Genomic DNA, 23,874 nt, shown 5'->3' on the forward strand with positions numbered 1-23,874 from the left:
ATGGATGTACTTTGAAGGCGTCATGGTATGGGTTCAGGCAGAGTAGGATAAGTCTTCGTTATGACGTGACAACCGTGCTTGTCTGAGCGACGCACGGTCTTGGACCGCCGCTGCCAATCCAACAGTACACTTGAGACGACGAGCAAGCGTCCACATGTCAAGCTTTGTTACTCTACCGTCTCGCCGTTATGGCTTTACTCTGGCTGCACCAGGTAGGAAATGGGTGGCAGAGGTGAAGCAAGTGAGTGGTACGTTCGCCAAGGATGTGACATTCGACTTTGTCACGCCCCCTTCTCTCTCTCTGCTCACTTCCCCCGCAATGCAATGGGAATACCGGTATAACATAAAACAAGGGGGAGGAGATGGCGGGGCAGGGGAGAGACGGTTGGCAATGGGGGCTAGAACGCGGGGGAATGAATTGGTTCTTGTTTGGCGAGTTGAGCCGCTGTTGATCTTTCACATGCTTTCTTTTCCCCCGCCTTTTTTTTTTGCCTTTTCCCTCTCTCTCTTCTTCTTCCTTCTTTAATTCTCCCGTCGGCCATTGGACGAAGTCTTAATACCGTCCAGATACCTGGATTCCCTTTGATTGGAACGGGTGTGTCTTGATATGCATATGCAGGCCGATTCGTTCCGACGCTGGGTTCGTAAGAGTCGCTCAATGCTTGGGGCTTGCCGCCCCGGCCCCTAACTGCATGGCTTGAAGCAGGGCTTGAAGTACCTAGATTTGTAGACAAACGTCTAACCGGCTTGGCGACCAAGGCGCAATATCCCCACGAAGCTGAGCCGATTCCAAATCGGCGGCTTCCTCTCCGGAACAAGCTTACCTGCTTAATCCCGGGGAGACCGGCTAGCCAGCCAGCCAGCCAGCAAACAAAATGCCTCAGCGCAACGCCAATGACGCGGCACGCCGGGCGGCATGCGAAGATGGGGAGATTCTGTAGCGAAATCCTACTTGTGGAAGTTCAAGGGCAATTTCAGCTGCCACCCCCTCTCATCCCGATTTGCCTGATGTCGGCATTAGTGCGTCGGACGGTTCGTGAACTTATCTTGTCCTGCCCCTCGGGCGCCATTAGGATTTATGACTGAGGAGAGGCGCAGGCATCACCACATGCCGTAAAAGTACGAATGCCTTTCCGGAGTCCCGCGTGTGTCCTCGAGGGCGGTGGTGGATGAACGAAATCCTCGTGCCGTGGCGTCCAGTTCCGCGTCTCTGGGATGATGGAGTCCTGGTAGGTTCGCGCTCGCTCGGATGGTTTGCCCGTGCGCTCGGGAGGCGTTCTCAAATCAACCTAGTGGCCCAGCCCTGGCGTCCGATGATGCGGCGTTCCGTGAGGTTGCTGGATTCCTGCGATCCGTTATCCTCAAGGCAAAAAGAGGGGGGGGGGGGCTTGGGTTTCCTTTGGCGTACCAACAACGCCCGCCATTTGCAGAATCTAAACCGGGTGCTCACGAAAAGTGTTCTGAGTCGGTGATAGCTCTCCCTTCCCGTCGCGAGAGGGATCGAACGGCCCTTTGGACGCTGAAGGTCTGGCCATTGCGAAAGGGATGAAGAAGGATTAATATTGGCCATTGAAAATGTCTCGGACTGCTTGGAGCTAGCTACACTACATGATGCCTACCGGGCTGTGGCTTTCGGCTGCATTGCGTCGATACCCCTCTCTGATATCTCATCATTGCACTTCGTCTCGTATTCTTGAGGTGAAGTTTAGTATATATAGCGTTCTTCGGGTTCTTGTACACGGGGACGGCTAGTGTACATTGTTGTTCACCGAACTGATCATTACGCATTTCGAAAGGAACAGACGTCCTTCTCTTACACTACGTTACTCCCACAAATCAGTGTTAGGCGGTGGGAAAACGATGGACCCATTCTTCACGGCACAGATATCATGTCTTGTCTTCTTGTGCTGTTTCAGTATGGCCGAGGCTTTCCTTGGCGATTATCAAAGAGTAGAACGCGCGAGCTCAACTTGATTGTACTTGGCAACTCGGCCTTGTTCATGATGGGGTCTTCAAGAGACGGGAAGAATCACCATGGTCCTGTTTTGAAGTCTCGCCTGCTTTCCCTTCTATTCCATGAGAAAAAGGGAAAACTTCGAGAACCAATCGCAAGTTACGGAGGCGGACATGTGTACATCTACCGAAAGACGTATGCCCGGATTTGCCATGGAGACGAGAAACTACAGGGACGAGTGCATAGTCATCGGGCCAACTACATTATCCTTGCCATCGACTCAGCAGAGCAGACGATGGGAACGACGAGCACATCTTTGAAGCATAAAGAACTTGAAGTATCAGTGGCGGAGCAAGATGGAAGCTCGAGACAGAGGAGCAGAATAGACCTACATGGGGAAGAGGAGGGGTCTTCATATTCATCAATGTCAGTTTGCTGAATCTGATCATATCGTTTTACCTGCGCCTCCTGCGGGTATGGAAGTTACATTGTCAATTTTCTCGGTGCTCAAACTCAATCTCGAGCGATCTTTTCTTGCTGGGACCATGCCCCAGTGTGAGGACATCTAACCCAAGTCGCGCGCATGTGAAGCCTTTGCGGTTAGCATAGTGATGCTGTGCATCTTTAGGTGTATGAATAGTTACTGATGGCTTACAAGCAGGTGGCAAAGTCACTACAGACCCAAACGATTGCATGAAACAGACAATTCCTAACTCAAAACATGGTCCAATGTCATGGCATCAGACATTTCGGTTCATTTCAGCGGGAGGAGCCAAATGCATTAGCATCTCTAACGGGATGATATGTATCCATCGGATCCTCAAGGGAGCAAACCCGAGCTTCGGGGTGTTACCGGATGAAACATGGCAAAAGCCAAGTAGTCGAAAGTCGCCACACCCGGCTGCCCGGTGGAGGACGGAGCACGGCCCCAAAGTACCCGAGATAACTGGGTCGCCCGGAGACGGGGCACGACCATCCCCGCACCCTTCCGCCGGAACCATTGCCTCCCCCTCCGGCTCCCGCCCTCCGGCTCCCGTCCTCCGGCCCGGACGGGGAGTATTTTCCAGAAACTCCGGTTTGGTAAGTGTTGGTTATCACACCGAAGGGATATCCCAGGTCACATATGGGTATGTGCAGGATCGTGGTATTGTTGTTGTTCTATCTAGATACTGGGCACCCGCTTATGGCAGCACCCTTGTGTTGTAGAGGAAGGGTGGATACTGCCGGGGTGGCGGTGTGACACGTGATATTCACGTGTCACACCTCCCCGGAGCATACCTCCCATATGCCAACAGTAAGGAACGCAATCGGAATACCGGGGGGGGGGAGCACGCGCGCCCTCTTGCCCGCCTTTCCACGGCAACGGGTGCGAGAGACCAGAAACAGAGAGGAAGAAAAGAATCGAAGGGGTAAACGTCTTCTTCCAAGCGGGGCAGCAAGTCACACTTGACCACGTCATCGAATGGTCTCAGATGACCAAGCAGGACTGCTACCGAAGGATTCGGACGGTTGACTGAAGCCGCGAAGCTCCTCGGCCCGAGGACAGGGTGGGTTCGGTTAGGTTGTGAGGGAAGGGGGGGGGGGCCTTTTGGTTGGAATAGATGAACCCGACGAGAGTTCTACGAGACGCCTCATCACCCCGTGCTTCCCGAGACATGGGGATCAGCTTACGTACGTGAGGCGAGGCCATCGTCGTCAGCCGCGTTGTGCACCCGTGGCCGTACACGGAGCGGACAAGCCCTCTGTTGGCTGGAACCGGCCCGACAGTTGATCAAAGGGAAGGGGCACCATCCACCCAGGAATGCCACAGGGGTAGAAATGATCAGCGAAATCTGCCGGTCGAGGATTCGGGGCAACGTGGAGAGGATGAGGGGGGTGGGGTGTGCTTCACGGGAGGGCAATGAACAAAAAGGTTGTTGTGAAGGACGGGAGGGAGGGGGCGAAGACATGAAAACATCCACCTGGGCCGGTGAAGGCAGGACCTCGTACTTATCCATAAGCGTAAATTACTGCTAAGAGAGACCTCCCCCTTCACCCTCCTCCGCCCCAAAGACCTGCATAGCGGGTGCTCCAAAACCGGGGGGAGGGGGGAACTTCTTCGTAGTATATTCCAAAAACGTATCTCGGAATCAAAGAAGCATGTATGTGTGTGGGCAAAGGTCCTTCCCCACCACGTGGGCCATCGTACGTTACGTTTCGCGCATATGCCTCCGCATCCACGTTTGCGGAAAGAATAGGCCACACATCCCTCTATTAACCAAGCCGCCATCACCTTATGGCTTTTTCGATCCCATTCCGCCGTGGCGACCCGCAGGTGTCAACAGCAACAATAAAGAACCAACAAGATGATGGTGGAAAGGCAGTGTCAATAGAGGGTGTGGTTACCTGTCAATTGTGGCCCTAGTAAGTGAGCCTCGTGCTGGGCGATCGATCATACACGTACACATGCCCATAATGTAAGCAAGCACACCGATTTGCAGCCATAGTTCTCAAAACATCCTCTAGGAGGCTCACGATTGACAGCGAGAGAAGGACAGTGAAATGCCTGTTTGTCTTTATGGTAAGAATTAGATTGCACTGTTCACTATGCCAGGCAGGGCGGGACAGGTGAAGAGGGTGCCCCTCCGATGCGTGCAAGGTGGACAAAGGAGAGAGACGATAACTTTGGCAAAAGAAGAGAAACGGTATCCACAATCGCTACATCTCCAAGTTCCTCATGATCATGGCTAAGCAAATGAAGAGAGTTTCCCCCCAAAATGCCGCATTCGTAAAAGGAAGGTGGGAAAAAAGGACGAGGAGATGACAAAAAAGCCTAAAAGGGAAAAAAGAAGAACGGTCGTAAATCATCAAAGAAGACAGCAAAAGCAGTCATGGGTATTAAACTCTTCCAGCAAGGTATAGTATGTTTTCCCTCACCGCATCCGTTACATCTCCTTGTCCTGTGTACACGTAGGCGACGGTGCTAGGCCAGGCCTCGGGGTGGGGCAGTGGCAGATCGATAACGTCTCCCGTCGTTATGTGACCAGAAACAATGAGGGCTGCCAACACCGGGAGTGAGGTTCGGGCGTACTGAAGATCTGGGGGTGGGTTGGGCGTTAGTTAACCTTGGTCTGTGTGCTCCCGGGAAAGGAGAAGGACCGGCTTCTGGGGCTACAGCCAGAAAAGTTCAAGTCCGCAAACGTCTATTCGGGATAAACTTGGGTGAGACACTACTTACGGATCGGCATGGTGGTAACGCCACGTGACGGGGTTATTCGGGCATCTCCAGATTTTAGTCCACGGCTGTAAGGAGGCGGGTTGAGTGCCGCGCTGCTCGACATCCTGCGTGCTGCGCTCGGCCGAGTTGGCGAGACAATCGGTAGTGGCGCAGTCTTGAGAGACTGCAGCGAAGGCCGCCGCCTATGGTCTACCGAAGCAGAGCTTGGCAACGGGTCTGGGACAGTGGAGCGTAACTGCTCAATGTCGAAGGTGCGCTGGATGAGAAATGGCTTGCGTTCCAGAGCGCGAGGGCGCACGCGAGCACGAATCGAGGTCTGGTGAGGTGGTGTCGTCGGTGTAGGCGGCATGTGTGAGGGTGACGAATCGCCGGTCGAAAGGTCCGAGTTGGTGCTGGCATCAGACTGCCGCCGGAGGGCCACTGCTTGGACAAAGACGTCGGAGGTTTTGGCATCACCCAGATATACGTGACCCCATGCTCTTAGTTGTTCGAGATGAAGACGCTTCTCAGCGTCTTTTGATCTTGCGAAATAACCGGTCCCCGCCTCTGACTGCCGTCGCTGGACCTCTTCGCCGAGGCCGGCAAGAAGCATGGATCGAGTCTCGGATGCGAGCGTCTGTCTCCTGTTGCTGGTGGCGGGCGGTGATACGGGGGTTGCCGAAGGCGGAGGTCCTGGCCGGCGCGGACTTATAGGTGCGGCGGCCGAGTACCGCCTCGCATGGCTTGCCGAATGTTCTGCGAGGGGGGAGAGGGGCCGCGGCCGATTAGCAGACTTTGGCGGGCTGAGGTCGACACGTTGTGCTTGGCGGATTCTATGGCCGAGACGGTCAACCATGGCTCGCTCGTGTTGTCTCATGGACCCATCGTCGGAGGGGAACACGGGCATAGGCAAACTTTTGGGTGACCGATCAGAAGGACTGTAATAGGAACTGGGGGCAGGAGCTATGCCGTCTGAGCGAGGAGCTATGCCGTCTGAGCGAGGAAATCCGCCGAAGTTATACTGAGAGCTCCATAGGGGATGGAGACTAGGACGAGGGTGGTTGTCAACCGGGGTAGTCATGGTGATGGTGATGGTGGTGGTGGTGATGATGATGATGATGTGAACACCACACAAGCTTCTGACTTGTGTCAATGGTTTATGGACACAGGAACAGAGTCAATTCAAAGCTGAAGTAACAGCGAACGGTCCCAGAGATGGAACGTGCAACCAAATAGATTGTATAGATGGTATGGTTATGATGAAGACAGAATCTACAAGGCTGTAAGGAGTTGACCAAGGGAGGAGGAGCCTTCTTATGTCTGGGCGGGGAGGAACGCGACGGGAATTAACATCTACTAGATGAAGGATGACCTTGTTGCCCTTCTCTTCATGTCTCTGGTTTCTTCCACCTTCTTTTTCCAAGCCCAAGAGAAAGACCTTTGCGCCAATTGCCGGGATCGGGAAATGAAAGGATCGGTAGGGTTGGCAGGCCTCTCAAAGAACAAAAGGGCTCAGCTAAAGGTACGAAAGACAAGGAGGAGGGGGTGTCTTTCCAGCTCTCTCTTTTCTTGCAAAGAGGACGGCTGGGGAGTGCGATGAGTAATGCAGTCGTCGACTCTCATGCAACATTGAGCGGTTGCGGCCAACACACAGCCCATGTCACAGTAGGTGAGAACAAAGGAGGTGAGCTAGGTAGGCATGTGGGTTTCCCAGAGCATAGCCATGGGTGACCGGGGGGCTTTAACTGGGAATTTCTGCAGAGGACCACGGATGAGAACAAAGGAAATACACCATGTCTGCGCTATGATTCGTCATGTTTCTGACCGGACAATTCAGTCTCGAGGGTTGGGGCTACACCCTGTCCGGGCTTGACGCAACGGGGACATATTGGTACTCTTCTCTAATGTCGCCTTTCGTGGATGGACAACCGACAATCTAGTGGGTCATCGAGAACGGGCGAGGAGCAGTGTCGGAGATAGTGATAGAGATAAGAGAGAGACAGAGGGGGAGAGAGAGGGAGAGGGAGAGATAGAAAGAACGCAACCAACACTGTCGAAGCTTGTGGGGTACAGGTGCATTGGCACTAGCAGTTGGACTAAGTTGGGCTTGCCGTCCTTGGCATGGCTGTATTCGTAAAGGTAGCTGGAATTAGTAGCTGGTTCGAAGTTGGCGAGCTGCTGTCTTCAGTTGCCGTGGCGAGGCCGAACGGCAACGTGTGGAGGCGGAACATCAACGGTGCCGATTGTGTCTTGGAGAAAGTCTTGGCCGTGTCCGTCGGCGATGGGGAAAAAATGGAAAACAGCGGAACAAAACAATGTTCAGACAGCAAAAGGGATCCTTGATCTCGATCCCTGGCTTGAGGGAGGTGAAAGGAGCAGGCAAACTGATGAGCTGATGGACGGATGGAATGAGACATACGGTGCCCGGAGAAGACGCCAGGAATGTAAAAGTTTGTGTCGTGCCTGATGTGAACCTGACCTTTGGCAGTTAGTTTCCTTTGAAGGAAGGGACGGATGGCACCGGGAATTCCAGCATCAGGCAAGGTTTCCTGCCTACGTGTCTCCGAGGCCATTCTCGGGTCCGTACAGTACCGTACCGTACCTAACCTACTGGAACGAGTGCCTGCTGATTGGGTCACAAACGCGCCTTCCTGTCTTGTCCATGTTTGCGACGGGGGGGGGAAAGGACGATGCTGATGCTGATGCTGATGCTGATGCCACCATCTGAAAAGGCTGGGTGGGGCAAGAGGGAGCTTGGACCACCCTTTCCTGCTTTCTGGCCAGAATTACTGATACGTTACGAGGTACGGATAGCTAGGCCTAGGTAAGCTGCTAGCAACAACGACTGACGACGTTGCACTCACTCACCACTTACTTGCAAGGCGCGAAAACTCAGAGGGACCACATCGCCGGCAGAGCAGGAACTGGTTACTTGTTCTTTTCTCTTTTTGCCCCTCCCTCTCACACACCCTACCTACCTGGGCAGGTACCTACTTGGGAGTCAAAGGGAACCCGTGTTGCTCTTTGATACCTTCAAGCTCCTTTTCGGGCCATGCTTTGAAATCCATTATTTCTTGTTTCCGCCAGAAACCCCATTCTCACTCTCTTCTCCGACATACTCTTTGGAGCCGCCATCGCAAACATGTCTGACGCTACGGCCGCGAGCTACAAGAAGCTCAAGGAGGACTTCGTCTCAAACCTCTCTGGTGGTTCCGCTTCAGAAATCAACTACGTGACTGCAGTCGCTCCCGTGCGTAACTATAATCTTTGCTCAAGAAACCCTGCCCCCCATCTTTCTTCCTCCTTTCTCTATGCCAGCGCATGCATCCAGATAAAGGAAGCTAACATGCGCGTCTCCCGCCGCTTCAGGTCGCCGTCCTGCTATGGTCCGTTCTCCAGTCCCGCCAGTCCTTCTTCAAGCCATACACTGTGCTGGGAGCTGTCCTCGACTACCTCCTCAACGTCACCGCCATTCTCCTCTCCACGACTCTCTACGCTTCCTCCCCCCTCCTCCTGAGCGCACTACTCCTCGCCCCCGCCGCCTTAACCTACGCCTTCCCTCCCAATCTCGGCGCCAGTCGCAAAAAGCCTGCCATACCCCCCAATGCCAAGTCCAAGGCCGCCGCCGCGGGCACTCCTAAAGCGTCGCCTTCGGCGTTGCCCCTCAAGCCGTTTCTGACGCACTATCGTGGCAGCATGCTCGTCGTCACCTGCATCGCCATCCTCGCCGTTGACTTCCGCCTTTTCCCCCGCCGCTTCGCCAAGGTTGAGACCTGGGGCACATCGCTGATGGATATGGGCGTCGGCTCCTTCGTCTATAGTGCTGGCCTTGTCGCTGCGAGACCTGTCGTGAAGGAGCGCGCCGAGGGTAGATCGACACCCCTGACAACGCGCCTGTTGCAATCGATGCGCCATTCCTTACCGCTACTTGTGCTGGGTGTCATCCGCCTGCTCAGCGTCAAGGGCCTCGATTACGCCGAACATGTCTCCGAGTACGGTGTACACTGGAACTTCTTCTTCACACTCGGCTTCCTGCCGCCCTTTGTAGCCATCTTCCAGTCCGCCCTCAAGATTGTCCCCAGCTACGCCGCCCTCGCCATCATTCTCAGTGTTCTGTACCAGGTCGCCCTCGAGAGCACGGATCTGAAGGCCTACATTCTGACCGCACCAAGAGTAGACCTGCTTTCCAAGAACCGAGAAGGTATATTCAGCTTCTTCGGCTACCTGGCCATCTTCCTTGCTGGCCAGGACACGGGCATGTACGTCCTGCCTCGCAGCATCAACCCCAAGAGCGACGGCACCCCTTCCACCCAGCGGAAGACGCTTCTCTTGACCATGGCCGTATGGTCTGCTGTGTGGGCCAGTCTTTTCTTCTTGACCACAAGCTACAGCTATGGCGACGGGTTGAGTGTTTCGCGTCGTCTTGCGAACCTGCCCTACGTACTTTGGACAGCAGCCTTCAACTCAACGCAGCTTTTGGCCTATGCGGTTGTCGATACCCTCTTCTTCCCATCGTCTTACAACGCCGCCGACGCCAAGGCGGAGAGGGAGGCTTACGAGACTGCCACAAGCAGGGTCCTCCGTGCGTACAATCGTAACGGTTTGTTCCTATTCCTTGTCGCCAACGTCTTGACCGGCCTGATCAACATGACCGTGCCGACGCTGCATGTTGGGCCGCTAGCGGCTATGAGCATCTTGATCGCGTACAGTGCAGCAATCACGGGCACTGCTCTTGGCCTAGATGCCTACGGTATTTCCATCAAATTGTAGCGCGCCTGAGAATATTCAAGCTTGTATATATGACAATCAAGATTCAGTTCATATGATCTGCGACCGCCTGGTTTAATAAAACACGAAACAGCAATAACCGGAGGAAATTCAACATTGCTCTCCGAGTCCTCCAGGAGCGCATCACGCATGCTCCAAGGCAGGAGCATAAGTATGGTTACGATCCTGGATATCACGTGTCAACGGCCTGGGGCCAGACTGCGCGACCCCTTTTGCATGATGAGCCGGGTACCAACAACAACAAACGCCTCAGGCCAATCTCGACACAACCCGGGCGGGAGGGGTGGAAGGCGATACGTCGCTCAATTCAGCCCGCTGCAAAATCGCAGTCATATGGTGACGCACTACAGCTTGGCAGGATCCTACGTCGCAAGAGGAACTGTCGCCGAGGCTGATGATGACATGACAAAGCGGCCTGCATGCCGGTTATACGACTCCGGGGAGGGCTCATCATGGCATGAACAAAGCCCTCCCTACTCGCCCGCACAAACCTGGCCAATGCTGCTCTTCCCCCAAAGAAACCAAGAGCGCATTGATGCTCTTCCTTTGCCTGACGCTGTCGATCCAATAAAGTCATCCACTCCGTCGGGTTTAGAATCATTCTAGAAAGTGAGGTGGGACTGGAAAGAACAGGGTGAGGGTAAGCAGGAAGCACGGGTGGCAGACTGGGTTCCCTGCCCATGTTCCTCGGGAACACCGTTGGCAGACCATAGACTTTCGCATGGCTGAACGCGTGGACTGCATGTGTGTACATAGTAAGTGTGCTTCCTCCGAGCTGTGACGCGGCGTGAGTGCCCCGCATAGGATCCCGATATGGTCCAAGGACGACACTGTGTTTGCTTGCCTGCCAGGGTCGTCCTGGAACCATGTTGACATTGGGGAATGGCTACGCAGTAATCGAGACGGATGGGCATAGATGGGTCGTAGTTTTCGCGCGATTAGGTATCCGGGTTGTTGTGAACGGGGTCGTCCATGGGCGCCTGTGAATTGGGGGTGGGGATGAACACCTCCATATTGGCCCGGTAAGCCGCCAGCTAACTGGTAAATTTGGTTCTCACAAACTCATTTTGGACTGCCACACGGCAATGTTGTTGAGAAGAGGGGTCGTCGCGCCCGCAGAAGAACATGGCAAACAAACAACACAAACAATTAAGCGTCCAGCGGGCGATGAGCGACCGTCCCGTCGTCAGCGAACGAGGCGGCGCATCGTCTGATGGAAAGCTGGGATGATGTCACTGGACGACGAACGCCGCTAGGGGCCCAAGTGCCGAGTTTGGCTGGGCTGACCCGGCAAGATTTTTTTCAATGGGGCAGCTCGCTTGATCCAGACCCGGGGAGACAAATAAGAAGATTGCCAGCTCGTGCCTTTGCAGGATTTCAGCAGCCGCGAGGGAGATGCGACAGTTGACGGATGCCAAGGGACATGACTTGCGGCCGGGGCTGCGCATCACTTGTTCCGCAAGTCGAGCCCGAGGCCACCTACTACTTACTACCTGCCTGTATGTAAGCTATCCTGTATGTAAGCTATCCATGAGGGTCATTCTGCTTTGAGCCTTGCGCCGGAGCAGGCTGATCCTTGCAGCACACCATGCGACTCATTTCCGACATCAATGCTTGGTCGACTTGACTTCCCTCCAAGAGTACGGAGTAGGTAGACAGACTTTGCGGGGTCAGTGGCAGGATCATGCCATTTTCGATCTTCTGTTGGCGGTCTCGCATTTCTGCGGAAGCAATGGCCAAGGCATGCCGAGGCGCTGCTTGAAAGGAAGCGCTTTCTGGTGAACCGTCAGCCCTGGGTAGACCCGAGCCCAGTTTATCAACAACAGGCGCTCGGCGTAACGTTGAGAGACCCTAGGATGAGTAAAATCGACCGACAGGGTCGCAAAAGATGCCCAGCCTTACACAAGAGGACCAGAGGCGCCTAGTACTTAAAACCAGCTGTCACAGTAGATTCTTGTGTTCCCGCTAGTAGATCTGCCGATTCGAAAGACAAGCGAATGCTATAAGCATACGAGTAGCAGAGCCGGAACCGACGGTATCTCGTTCGCGTAGGTGGGGCGATGGTAGGGCGACCGAGCGGCTGTGATGGATGCTTGTCGGGCGAATCATGATGCCAAAAGGGTTTGGCATGAAGGAAGCAACTGGAGGTGGAAAACGTCTAGAAAATTGCTTGATGACATAGCTGGATATTTCGTGCACGGGTCGCGTCGTCAATGCCATGAAAATTACCAGGCAACGCTAGGCATAACGTACAGAGTACAAAGATAAAGGCGACTGAATTCATTGAGTCAAGGGATGTCACTGTTAGACATAATAAGTCGATGTCAGGTACCAGTTCCGGCGGGCTGGTGTTTTGGGTTGCCGAACGGTGCGCATAAGACGGCGAAGACGAGATAGTGACGGCTTCGAAATGGATGCGTGGGGAGGTCAGCAGCTGACGAAATTCTTTGCGCAAACTTCACATCTATGAAGGCAAGGGGAAGTCAGCCGTCCGGTCTCGCAAACACCGGCCGCTAGCCAGTCAGGCTCTGGACAGTAATTGAAGAAATGCATATGGATACTGACACGTCAATACAAGGGACCTCGCTGCGGCCTTAATTGCAAAAACAAGCAAGCCTATACCGCTATGCCACAACAAACAATATGGACCCTGTCTTCGCATAATCGCGTCGTGGATGGTGGAGCGCAGAAAAGACACCATTTCGTGCTGTGTTGTCCCCCGTAGTGTACGAAAACACGATTCACTGACTGAAAGCGCCACGCCCCGTCCACGCACCCACCCTTGAACTGGCTACAGTCAGGGTAGAATAGGATCGGATGAAATGCAAATCGTTTGCAAACGAACTCTTGTGATTGACTCTAGCGCCTGCAGCAGCTGGTGCTTCTGATGATGATAAGCGAGAATGGCAAGACCCTGGACCATGTTTTCATCCTGGCCCCTGTCGCGTCGTTGGCCAGCGCACTGATGAGCAGGGATGAGGGACGTTTTGTTTGGAGATGACCACCTGAACACAGATGTCAATCGTGATGCGACTCTGCTGCATGAGCAAAGGGCAGATATCAATGCAGGCCGACATGCGTTGTGACCTTGAATTTCGGACAAGCACTCACCGTCTGCATCTGACAAGCTTATCGGAGCCGGACGCATTGGCATTATGCATCGTATCTAGTTCTCGATGGTGTCATGCACTCTGGGCTTGGAGGACGATGTGATGCTGCTGGATGGCCCAGGCAAGGTGTTGCTCCTCTCATCGTTGTCGGACGAGGTGGAGTGCGGCGTCGAGGCTTGATGCTGGCTCGCTCGACCGAGTCGAATTGGGGTCGCAAAACTTTGCCGAGGCCGAAGCCAAGCTCCTCGACTTGTGGTGAAAGGTGAGGTGCGGACGCCAGCTTGGAAGTTTGAGGCTAGAGAAACTAGAGCGACTGGCAGAAATTGAGCCGTGGAGACCGTGCCGGGACTTGTAGAGGGTAAGATGCTTTTGGGCAATAAATCTTAGGAGGAATAAGCAAAGGAAAGATTCGGTCGGGTGACGAGAGGGAAGGTACCTGCCCAAGGTAATTACCTACTAGAATGATATTACCGTCCGGGTAGGTATGTACCGGCGTGATAGGTAGCCAAGGCAGGAAGGAGTGCTCGCATGTTGGGCTTTCCTTTCCGTATCTGCACCTCTCCTTCCTTCTGTCTGATCACCGCGCCCGCCTAGTCCTCCTTCATCTCTTTCTGCCTAGGTACCTTACCTAAGGTAGGTAGGTCGCCGGACACTCCCCTCCCTCCCCTCCCGACTCTCCACATCCTACCACCGCGCCTACTCGAGTCAACGACAACCTTGTCTGCGCCGGGCTCGAAGGTGGTCGAGATTGAATTCCAGGTGCTCCCTTCGACATTCACGAGCAAAAGACCGAATACCTACCGCCCATCATCAAAGCCAATGCACACACCAATCATTAGCGTCGAATTCCAGGAACCGCGCCAGCAGCAGACCAGCAGCCCACGTTTCTTCCGCCTGTTGTGCAACGCCCTCAGTCTTAGACTAACACAATTCACCTCCGACCTACAACATGCTCGTGCTTTGGCTGAGACCCGAACTCAGACAGGCCAAATTGTGAACAATTAGACTCGTCAATTTATACATTGGGTGAGAGAAAATCATCTACTCTTCAGATTGCCGTCACCGGCCGTCGCTTCCGAAAGTCCACCTTTTCCGTCGAGAAGCCTCCCCGCGTGCCGGTTTTCTCTCGACAGTAACGGAAGGGAAGGTCAATTCATTCCGGGCGTCGCTACGTGGAGGAAATTATTGAGGACGAGCAATCAATCTTCGATAGCCATGGGCTAGCAACACCAGCCGATCGGTCACGGAACCGAGGAATCGACCATGCTGGATCGGACACACCACCCGCCAGTCCCTTCTCCTCCAAGGAAGAGAATAAGCAACAGCAAGTAGCTGTCCATTCTGCCGGAATACGCCACCCGTCTGAACATCCGACTGAGGTGGTGCTTGGACAGTCGTAAGAGGAGACTGAAGTATCTAGGTATCCCTGCCTGTACAGTCTGAGCGACAACGGTCAAGTCTCTAAATCGTGGCGGTAATACAAAGCTGATAACCTTTTACGGCGATGATGCGGATCAAAGATATCTTCCTCCCTGTCCCCCGTCCCGGCTCAGCTCATTGCTGAGGAGGTTCAGCCCAACTCGGCTCCATCTCCTCTCCCGTCTTGTCAACATCGCAGACATCCTCACCGGGCGAACCTTTGCAGTTGCATAACCCGTCTCTAAGTCTCCTGCAATCCTCCTTCCACTTATATTGCAGCCGGTGGATTGCCAGGCTTGACGGCAGCTGCACCAACACCAACGCTCAAGCTACCTAGCCATCGTAGCAATCTATTAGTCGTCTGTCGCAGTCGCGGTTGCATGCTGCAGTGGTGGGCAGCATTAGCGGATATTAGCGAGTATCTGGTACCTGCATCCGCTGCTAGGTTGCATGTACCGCCGCCGCTCCCTTTTTCCCGCTTCCCCCCCCCTCTCCAGGCCCACGTATGTCTCCGCCTTCACTTAACTTAAGTGAAGGCGGTACTTCGTACTTGCATTACATTTCACCCCTGCAAGTACACGATACCCCCGAGGACCTACCTTGGATTCGACCACGACGGGACCTGCTCTCTTCATCTGGGTAGCTCATTCGCTCACCCGCCCGCACGCACGCCCGCTCATCTCCAATCTCTCTCTCTCTCTCTCTCTCTCTCTTGCTCCAGGACTCCCACGCGCGCTCGAGCTCCCTCTGCTTTGCTGGACTGGGCCGAGCTGCTTCTTTCGTCGCGATCCGCGTTGCGCTGTTCCAAATATCGGGCGTCCTGCAACCGGCTCGTCCCAAGTCTCATCTCGTCAAATTTACTCCAACGAAAACGAGGAGAGTCTGACCGTTCCGTTTGTTGTCCCTCTCTCTCTCTCTCTACCTCCCTTGCTCAAAGCCAAGACAAGGTCCATTTCCAATCCCGCCTGTCTTTCACTCATCTGGTCCGGCCACCCTCCAATCGAATCGCCCTCCTCCTCATCCTCCTCCTCCCACCTCCCACCTCCCACCGCCTCTCGCTTCCTCCCCAACTTGGGCCCTCCCCTCGCCTTAATTCCACCTCTTGTACGAATACCCCGACTTCATAGGACGAAGTACCTCCTTCGTTGGTCGTCTGTGTCAGTCTTCCTTTGTGTTGTCTACCGCTAGCCTCGATCCCACCCAAGGCAGAGAAGCGCACCGTCGACACCTTCGTCCATCGACACAATCCTCCACACACACAGACCAGGGTCCGGGCGGTCATTCCTGTTGTCTCTGCTGTCGTTGTTGTCGTCCTGCATCTTGAGAGCCTATCGCTACTCAAGCCAGGCCGAACGTCCTCAATTGGGCTGACAAAGGGGCTGTTTGACAAAATATCGGCTTCCCACCAGATTCCGGCCAGCCTCCTCCTCCCTTTGACTGGGGCCACCTCACCGACACAGCTTCCTGCTGCCTCCGACTCACACTCTTTGCCCCCTTCCTCTCCCTCTTCTCTCCCTAACTCTCTTGCACACGCTCACTCATCCCACCTACTGTCTGCAACCTGCTTTGGTTTCGGACGGCGTCTAGGGCAAGATTGAAAGACAAGAGGGCACAAGTTCAAAGCTGCATCGATCAGTTGCACAGCCTTTTCACATCAGAGTTCGTGCGCTGCGCGATCTCCCTCCCCCCTTGTCGCGTCCTTGCTCAGCGTCGCTGCAGCAGCATTGACTCGGTACCCCCTCCCCTCCCAAGACGATTGTTGCCGACACATTTCGTCTGGGTCGAGCTGCAATACTACAGTAAACAACAAATCACAGCAGCTCTCGGCCAGGGAAGTAAACCAAAAGCGACTCCTTTCTCTTGTACCATGAGATAGACTGGCCCGGTTCATTGGTACAGTAAAACTGTCAACGGCACGACCTATCCAAGGACCATAATACTGAAGCTCCAATCGGACTTGTCCGTCCCATCCCAAATCTGGACGAGTTAATTCCTGCAGCTCAATAATTCCTACGTCCTGAAACCTGGTGCCCAACGAGCAACTTTACTTCACAGAAAAGGGAAATCTATTGCTTACAGATTCTTCGCTTCTGCATTCTCCGCCAGCAATCCAGCTAGCCAGCCTCCCTTGGCTCCTCCCCCTCAAAAAACGCACCAAATATCGTAGACCGACTTCTTAGCGGCATCTGCGAAACAAAACACAACAAACTAGGACGACCCCCCAGACGGAACTCTATTTTCAGCGCGCTTGCGTTTCCAGCGTCGTCGCTAAAGCCTGTCCTCGGCCGCTTTGCAGCCTGCCCATCAGACATCAGCTTTGGCATCACCGCCTTTATTCGCAGCTTCATTGAGCAGCCGCCAGTATACGTCGAACCACTCCGACCCGACCCGCGAGGCGTACAATGCCAATCTGCAAAATAACATTGCCTCTCTCGCACCTGCACACCGCCCCTCGAGCCGATCAAGCGAACTCGGCGCGTCTGTAAACAGTCCGGACCCGGTTTTGCCCATGACGTCCAGAGCGGCTCCCGCCAGTTCCGTCGCCGTCGCGCCTTCCTCCCTAGATTGCCACCAGTCTTCACCCGAACAGCGGAAAAACATGCCGCCCATTGCCCCTCCTCGAACGTCTTCGACGAATTACTCGAGTGCAGCGGCCACCGCGACCACGAAGAGACGCGATCACGCTGCCGACAAGGCGAGTTCCTCACCGCGACGCGGTCAAGCAGATGCTACGAACGGCAATGCCGACTACACCTACTCCGACGACGGGTCCGCGTCGCGTAGCAGAAGATCGCATCAGCAAATGGCGCCCGATTCACCTCATCGCTCTACTGGGAACAGGCCTGGAAGTCAGCCTACAGTCATTCCCGTCCGATCGCATGCCCCATCCCAGACAACTGCGTCTCCCAAGCAGCCCTCGCGCGAAGCGAGCGAGGTTTTGAACAGAATGGTGATTTCTCAGCCTGAAGTTGATATCGCCCGCGAAAAAGAGCGACTGGCAGAGGCCCAACCTACTCACATTGGGTCATTACAAGATGATGCTGCACCGCCCCCCGTCGTTGCGATGACTGAACACGATGATGGCAGACGAGGAGTCAGAAGCCGGCACGAGCACTCTGGGAAGCGTGAAAAAGTAGTTCGATTTGGCGACTACATCCTCGGCAACACAATCGGCGAGGGCGAGTTCGGAAAAGTCAAACTCGGCTGGAAGAATGATGGCGGTGTGCAAGTGAGTCTACGACCCCGCTACGGCCCCCTCCCCCCCTGGAGTCTCTGCTAACGAAACCGGAATAGGTCGCAATCAAGCTGATCAAGCGAGACAGTGTGGGCAACAACCCATCAAGACTGGCAAAGATTTACCGTGAAATCGCCATCCTCAGGGGCATTTCCCACCCCAACATTGTTCGCCTGCATGAAATGGTCGAGACCGAAAGGCATATTGGTATCATTCTCGAGTACGCTTCTGGAGGTGAATTGTTCGATTATATTCTGAATCACCGATATCTCAAGGACAATGCCGCGCGAAGACTCTTCGCCCAGCTTGTCTCTGGTGTTGGTTATCTACACAAGAAGGGCATCGTCCACAGAGATCTCAAGTTGGAAAACCTGCTTTTGGACCGGAACCGCAACATCATCATTACTGACTTTGGCTTTGCCAACACATTCGACGCCGAGGAAGAGCTTTCCGAAGAGGAGGAGCTGAATCTCGGCGACCGCGAGTTCGTCAAGAAGCTGGGCCTGGACAGAGTCAAGACCAATGGCTCGAGGAAGGGTGATCTGATGCAGACTAGCTGTGGCAGTCCTTGCTACGCTGCTCCAGAACTAGTCGTCAGCGATTCTCTGTACACTGGCCGGAAGGTCGATGTGTGGAGCTGCGGTGTAATTCTGGTGAGTAACTCATTCCAAGCGCTGTCATTCCCCAAACTAACTGAAATAGTATGCCATGTTGGCTGGCTACCTACCCTTCGACGATGACCCCGCGAACCCTGAGGGCGACAACATCAATCTATTGTACAAGTACATCGTCAACACCCCCCTCACCTTTCCCGAATACGTAACCCCTCACGCTCGCGATCTTCTCCGAAGAATACTGGTTCCCAACCCGAGGAAACGAGCGGATTTGTTCGAGGTAGCCCGTCATAGCTGGCTGAACGAGTACGCCCACGTCGTCGAGTTCATCACTAGCAGCACTACGACGCCGAACGAGATCCAGAACACAACCGTGCCTTCGGACGACTTTGAGGAGGAGCCTGGTATTGGACGTAGCGCATCGGTCCGCGAGGCCTCCAAGACGAAGGCCAGTACCCCTACTTCGGTCGGAGGACTGGCGAGCAAGCATGCCAAGATCGATACGGATGCCGAGGCAGCCGCCATTGCGAAGCAGCACAAGGACAATAAGCGTCGTACCGTGCAGGTTGAATATGTGGCGCCAACAACACAGACTCAAAGAGGGGAGGCGGCACCGTCGGGCAGCAAATCCCGGGCGCGCTCAAACAGTCAAGGTCCGGTGGAGGTCGCGGATGGCCAGGCGCTTCAGGACAAGCCTCTCCCCAGAGATCCTCCCGTCTCGCGAGACTCGTATAGGGTCGCCAGTCGGCAGAACACGCGCCCGCCAAGCTCTCATCGGAACACGGCAACGGCTCCTTCAAGGCCAACGCGCGAAACCCGCGCGACATCCGACAATGCATTCGTGTCCTCGACGTCGAGCGCACCGGCGACCGGCAGACCCCAAACAGGAAACTCGATGGCATCGGGTTCTATGGGACTGGGAGCTGGGAACCGCACATCGTACAGCCAGCCCATCCCCCCCGCCGTTGCGGGCACCAATGCTCATGGCCGAATTCAACAGCCCAGTTCCCAGGAGCCTCAGGCTATGGGAAGGCCCAGTGTCAGCGTACCCTCAAAGTTTGCAAAGGTTGCAGGATTCGCCCCAGAACAGCAAGCCGCCCAGAGCCAGAGCCAGAGTCAGGCCCAGAATCAGACCCCGCCTCAGCCGAGCGATGGTAGAGCTCACGGACACAAGCGTTCCAACACCATCGGCTCTCTGCTGGGTCGCAACGGGTCCATTTTTGGGGGTAAGAACCGCAGCAAAAGACCCGAGTCTCAGATGGCAGACAAGAGCCGGAAGTATCCTCCGGTCAGCATGCCCAACAACATGCCGGCCGAAGGTCAGCCCCGCCCTTCGATAGACTCAAGGACGTCGAGGCATTCCTTCTCCCGGAGCTTCGGAAAGAAGCGAAGCGGTAGCATCGCCGGTTCCCAAACCTCCCACGAAAAGCCAAACAGAAGGTTTTCGTTGATCCCGCAATCCTTCTCGCTGAGGGCCATTGGCTTAGGTAGGGATTACGACCGACCGCCGTCGGAGCCTCAGTCTCAGCCTGACTTGCCCATTCAAGACCCCCCCGAGGTCGACGAGCATGGACGGTACGTGGATCGACAAGGTCAATCGCGGGGCTACGATGGTGGTCACGACCAGGGGGGTTATCGACAGCCTCCCGGCTCCAACTCGGCACCGCAGCTTCAGCATCAAGATTGGCAGAATCAGCAACAAGACTATCAACAACAGCAGGAGCAGCAGCACATGGGCCCAATCGGGCAACCCAGCTCTGTGCCGGGCTATATGCAACAGGGTGCGGTTCTCAACACGGGTTCGGAATCGTCGTTTGAGAATGCCTACCAGCAAAGAAGACAGTCGAGCGCAGCATACCACGGTGGCGGGGTTTCCGAGTCGGAAGGCTACGACCGACAACAGCAGTCCAACTCCCCCCGTGGGCACGGCCGATCCAGCTTGTTGCAGAAGAATAATAAGAGATTTACGGACGCAGACTACACCGGCCACCAAGGCAGCAGCGGAGCCGCCAAAAGAGTAATGGATTTCTTCCGGCGACGCGGCAAAGCGAGAGGCGGCGACGAGAGATAGGAGACGCTCGGTGCTCTCGATTGTTCACCGCCTATTATTTCAAAATCTAGACCGTTGTGCGGTACCCGGTCGTCTCAGATGAGCCTCTCTCCAGCTCGACAAGTCGAGTGCTGAGAGAATGGATACGAAGCACTCAACCCTCTTCCCCTACAGAGTTTGAGGCTATAATTTGTGAATACCAAGCCAAGAGGAGACCAGTCTGGTTGTTTGGCGTCACTGTCAGATGTTCATGGGTGTCTCAAACGTCTGCTGCATTGTTGGCGAACGGGCATAGAACGGCGGAAGGAGTTTCTTTCATGGGTTCCCTCTCTTCGGTGAAACAGAGAAGCTTGTTGGTTTTAATCGCGTCGGTTGACGACGGTTCATGAGATGGTGAGGGGGGTTCTTTTTATTATTACTATCTTGTTCGGTACAGATGGGATGGGTGGTGTTTCTTGCCTCGTACAAGGAGGCCTTTTTCGTGGTTGGTCTAACCCAACATTTCCCCTCTTAATTTGATGGCATCACAGCGGCGACCCCGGTTGCTTGCTGGCGGCGGCAAAGGCGTACCAGGAATACAGAAGAAGGGGAAGCAGAAGCAGAATCAGAATCAGAACGGACCTTGACTTGCGAAGCGTGTCGTGTAGTATGCAGCGCGTCGTGTACCTAGTGAAAGCTGCCGGCATGCAGCCCTACCGGTCGGTACAGGACGTGCAGTGACGGATGGCAGAAACATTGTGAGTTGTATTCCATGGTAAATCACCGACAGGGTCCCCCCATGTGAGAATGAAGTCATTTTCCTTCCGTAGACAGAAGAGGGCGCCACATGAGACCCGAGGGGACCAACGGCGCTGATGACAGGATGACCGACCCGCTATATGGCTTGGCAGTGGCCAAGAGGGCCAACGGTCTTAGTGTAGGTAGTTCATGACTAAGCCCTCCTTGCATGCGTGTTGTGGCTGAGCGTGGCGCGGTAGACAAGTCATACTTGGAAACAGCCAATCACAGGTGCCGTCTCATTCACCAATGAGGAGGCGAATTAGAAGCTGACGTCACTTCTGGGCGCGCGTGGGCCGGCTTAGTGTACGGATACTGTATGTAGCTGTAGGCATCTCTTTAATGCTTATGCGTACCGGTACTCGTATCCATAGATAGGTACTGAGAGAGTGTAGATTGAAGATTGATAAGCCAAGTCTGAACATGTGCCGAGAGAGCGCGAATTGGAAGCTCGAATTGGATTTGCGCCGTCCCCTTCCCCCTGCAGTTACGCAGTATGTCATGTTTTCCCGGAACAGTTTTGGATGATGCGGTCTCTTGGGCGCCCCGTTCGCCAGATTCTCTCCCCCTTCAAAGGAGGACGAAGTTGGGATTAGAATTCTGGAGCAATGTCTCCCTTTCCGGGATTGCCCAATGAGCTTGAAGGAGGCCCGAAAGGTTCGTCCAGACGAGTTACAAGACAAAGGGGGAAAAGAAGGAGGGGAGGATTCACTGCGTTGCAGACGTCGCGGGAGTTGCAGAAGTCGCAATTAGGTTATGGGGACCCGAAGGGGATCAGACTCAGGTACCCGAAGGATGCATTTAGGTCGGATGGAAAGAGGGTTACCGTGTTTATGGTCGTGGAGGGAGGGAAGCTAAGGAAAAATGAGGCAGGAAACGGTTCCCCCTCCTCCTTTACTTATTTTTCTCGTCTTTTTTCGTTCAGCTAGGTAGGAAAGCTTCGTGAGGACTGGGAGTTTGGGGTCGTTGTTCCGTGCACCGTGTGTGTATGTGTGTAGAAATGCCCTGAGCGTACACAACCTGGGCACACTACGACTGGACTGCAGTAGAAGTTGGGAGAGCAGGCATGGCCCCATCCCCTGTCTTCGCAGCCCACCCTGCGATGCTCGAGGCTTCGTAGAGGGTGTGAGTAGCCGGGTGGAACGCCACTCTGCTGCAGAGTGTGCGACGCAAGAGAAGATCCATCTTCGCGTCAAGATGCCCGGAACACGTTTGGTTTTCTTAGGGGTGTCAAACGGGAGGTACGAGGGTGATCCCCGACCGGCAAGCAGCGTGCCACTGGGGTGGAACCGGCGGACCATGGCGAATTGGCATGGCCCGTTGAGTGTTTGATGCTCTCCCAGTGTGTGTGTGTATGTGTGCGCATGAGTGCGTATTGTGGTGGTGGTGATGATGGTTTCCATTTCCGACCAGAAACACACAATGTTCGCTCCTGCCTTTGACGAGGCTTCTTACAAAGTTTTTTTTTTTTTTTTTTCCTCTTTCTTTTCTTCCCTCCCTCCTTCTCAGCGGCAGCAAGACGACACACACAAAACATGCAAACGCATTGGTCTCGAGGAGAGATGGGACCGTTCCCGGCATCCGGTCTCCGTTTCGAGATTCATGTACGCGATGCGTTGGGCCAGTCCATCATCTGGATTCGGCCACCCTTGGCGATTCTTGGCGCACGTTGCGAGTGAGGGCATACGGGCGATACACACCCACTCGCGGGTTTCTCTGTTTCTGAACAACCTGAGGAGAAGTGAGAGCACACTGCGCTCGATGAGGCTCGAGCGGGTCCGGTCGAAGCACCCCGTTCCGGTCCCATGGATGTTTCTCGGAAGGGGGTGGGCCTCGAACAGTTCTGGTTTCCAGTGTTTGGGATGGGGGCGGGCGTCAATGTGGCGTAGGTTCACATAGCTCTCGCACATGGAATTGCCATGTACTGGGCTGGGGCAAGGAAGGTTGCCCGTATTCTTTTTCTTCTTCTTCTTCTTCTTCCTCTTTTTTTTCTTCCTTCCCTTTTTTTTATCTTATTCTTACTTTGCTTCCCCGGGGGGGTACCCAGAGAGCGAAGGTTGGGCTGAGTGAAGTTGCTCTACATATACAGGGTAGGTAGTTTACGTACGGTCTGGTCTGGTGGCAACGAATTGTTGCCAATGACCCTCTGAGGCTCTGCTCAGGGGCGACATGCGGGCGGGAGCGGAGTGAGAGTTTTCGTCAGAAGAGCATACACACCGCTGCTACGGTGCATGCAACTATGTCGAAGCGGAGGCAGGGGTGGGCTAATTGATGGAATGGATGAATGGATATGGGGAGGTCACGGGGGAGCGTATCGAAAGAGAGTAGTAGTAGATCCCATCCCGCTCCCCGTCGAGTCAGTCTTCCCCTACAGTGCGGTTGGTATAGGTAGGTCCATGCCTGTTTAGTCTAATAGTTTCTGGGTCGCGGGTCCACCCGGACTCTTTCGGGGCAGGGTTGGGTGAGGTAATGTTGTTTTACACTAGGCTAGGTAGTTAAACTACCGGTAGGTCGGTGGGTAGCTGGCGAGACCGAGGACAACGTAATGGAAGGCGGGTGAACTGAGGAGGAGGCAACCCCGGAAGAAAGGGAGAGCCTCCCCTCTGCAGTGGGATTGGCGGGCTGTGATATCATACACTGCATTTGCTGGGCTGGGGGATCTGCTACTGGTAGTTGGATGATGCATGATAGCATGATGAAGGCGACGATGACAATGACGATGGCGGATGGG

The 23,874-nt window shown here is 54.6% G+C and overlaps 3 protein-coding genes across 3 annotated transcripts; 2 read left to right on the plus strand and 1 right to left on the minus strand.

Annotated features, from left to right (window-relative positions):
- Positions 1-4,831: 4,831 nt before the first annotated feature.
- Positions 4,832-6,231, minus strand: GLRG_00745 (uncharacterized protein; the record flags this gene model as incomplete). Its single annotated transcript, XM_008091430.1, has 2 exons — positions 4,832-5,031; positions 5,172-6,231. The coding sequence occupies 2 exons, from the start codon at positions 6,229-6,231 to the stop codon at positions 4,832-4,834; spliced, it is 1,260 nt and encodes a 419-aa protein (XP_008089621.1).
- Positions 6,232-8,292: 2,061 nt separating this feature from the next.
- Positions 8,293-9,920, plus strand: GLRG_00746 (uncharacterized protein; the record flags this gene model as incomplete). Its single annotated transcript, XM_008091431.1, has 2 exons — positions 8,293-8,400; positions 8,520-9,920. The coding sequence occupies 2 exons, from the start codon at positions 8,293-8,295 to the stop codon at positions 9,918-9,920; spliced, it is 1,509 nt and encodes a 502-aa protein (XP_008089622.1).
- Positions 9,921-16,976: 7,056 nt separating this feature from the next.
- GLRG_00747 (uncharacterized protein) lies at positions 16,977-20,387 on the plus strand (the record flags this gene model as incomplete). The annotated part of the gene is made up of 3 exons (XM_008091432.1): positions 16,977-17,696; positions 17,762-18,355; positions 18,405-20,387. The coding sequence occupies 3 exons, from the start codon at positions 16,977-16,979 to the stop codon at positions 20,385-20,387; spliced, it is 3,297 nt and encodes a 1,098-aa protein (XP_008089623.1).
- Between the last annotated feature and the right edge of the window lie 3,487 nt (positions 20,388-23,874).

Source organism: Colletotrichum graminicola, assembly GCF_000149035.1.
Source record: "Colletotrichum graminicola M1.001 genomic scaffold supercont1.2, whole genome shotgun sequence".
NCBI classification, from domain to species: domain Eukaryota; kingdom Fungi; phylum Ascomycota; class Sordariomycetes; order Glomerellales; family Glomerellaceae; genus Colletotrichum; species Colletotrichum graminicola.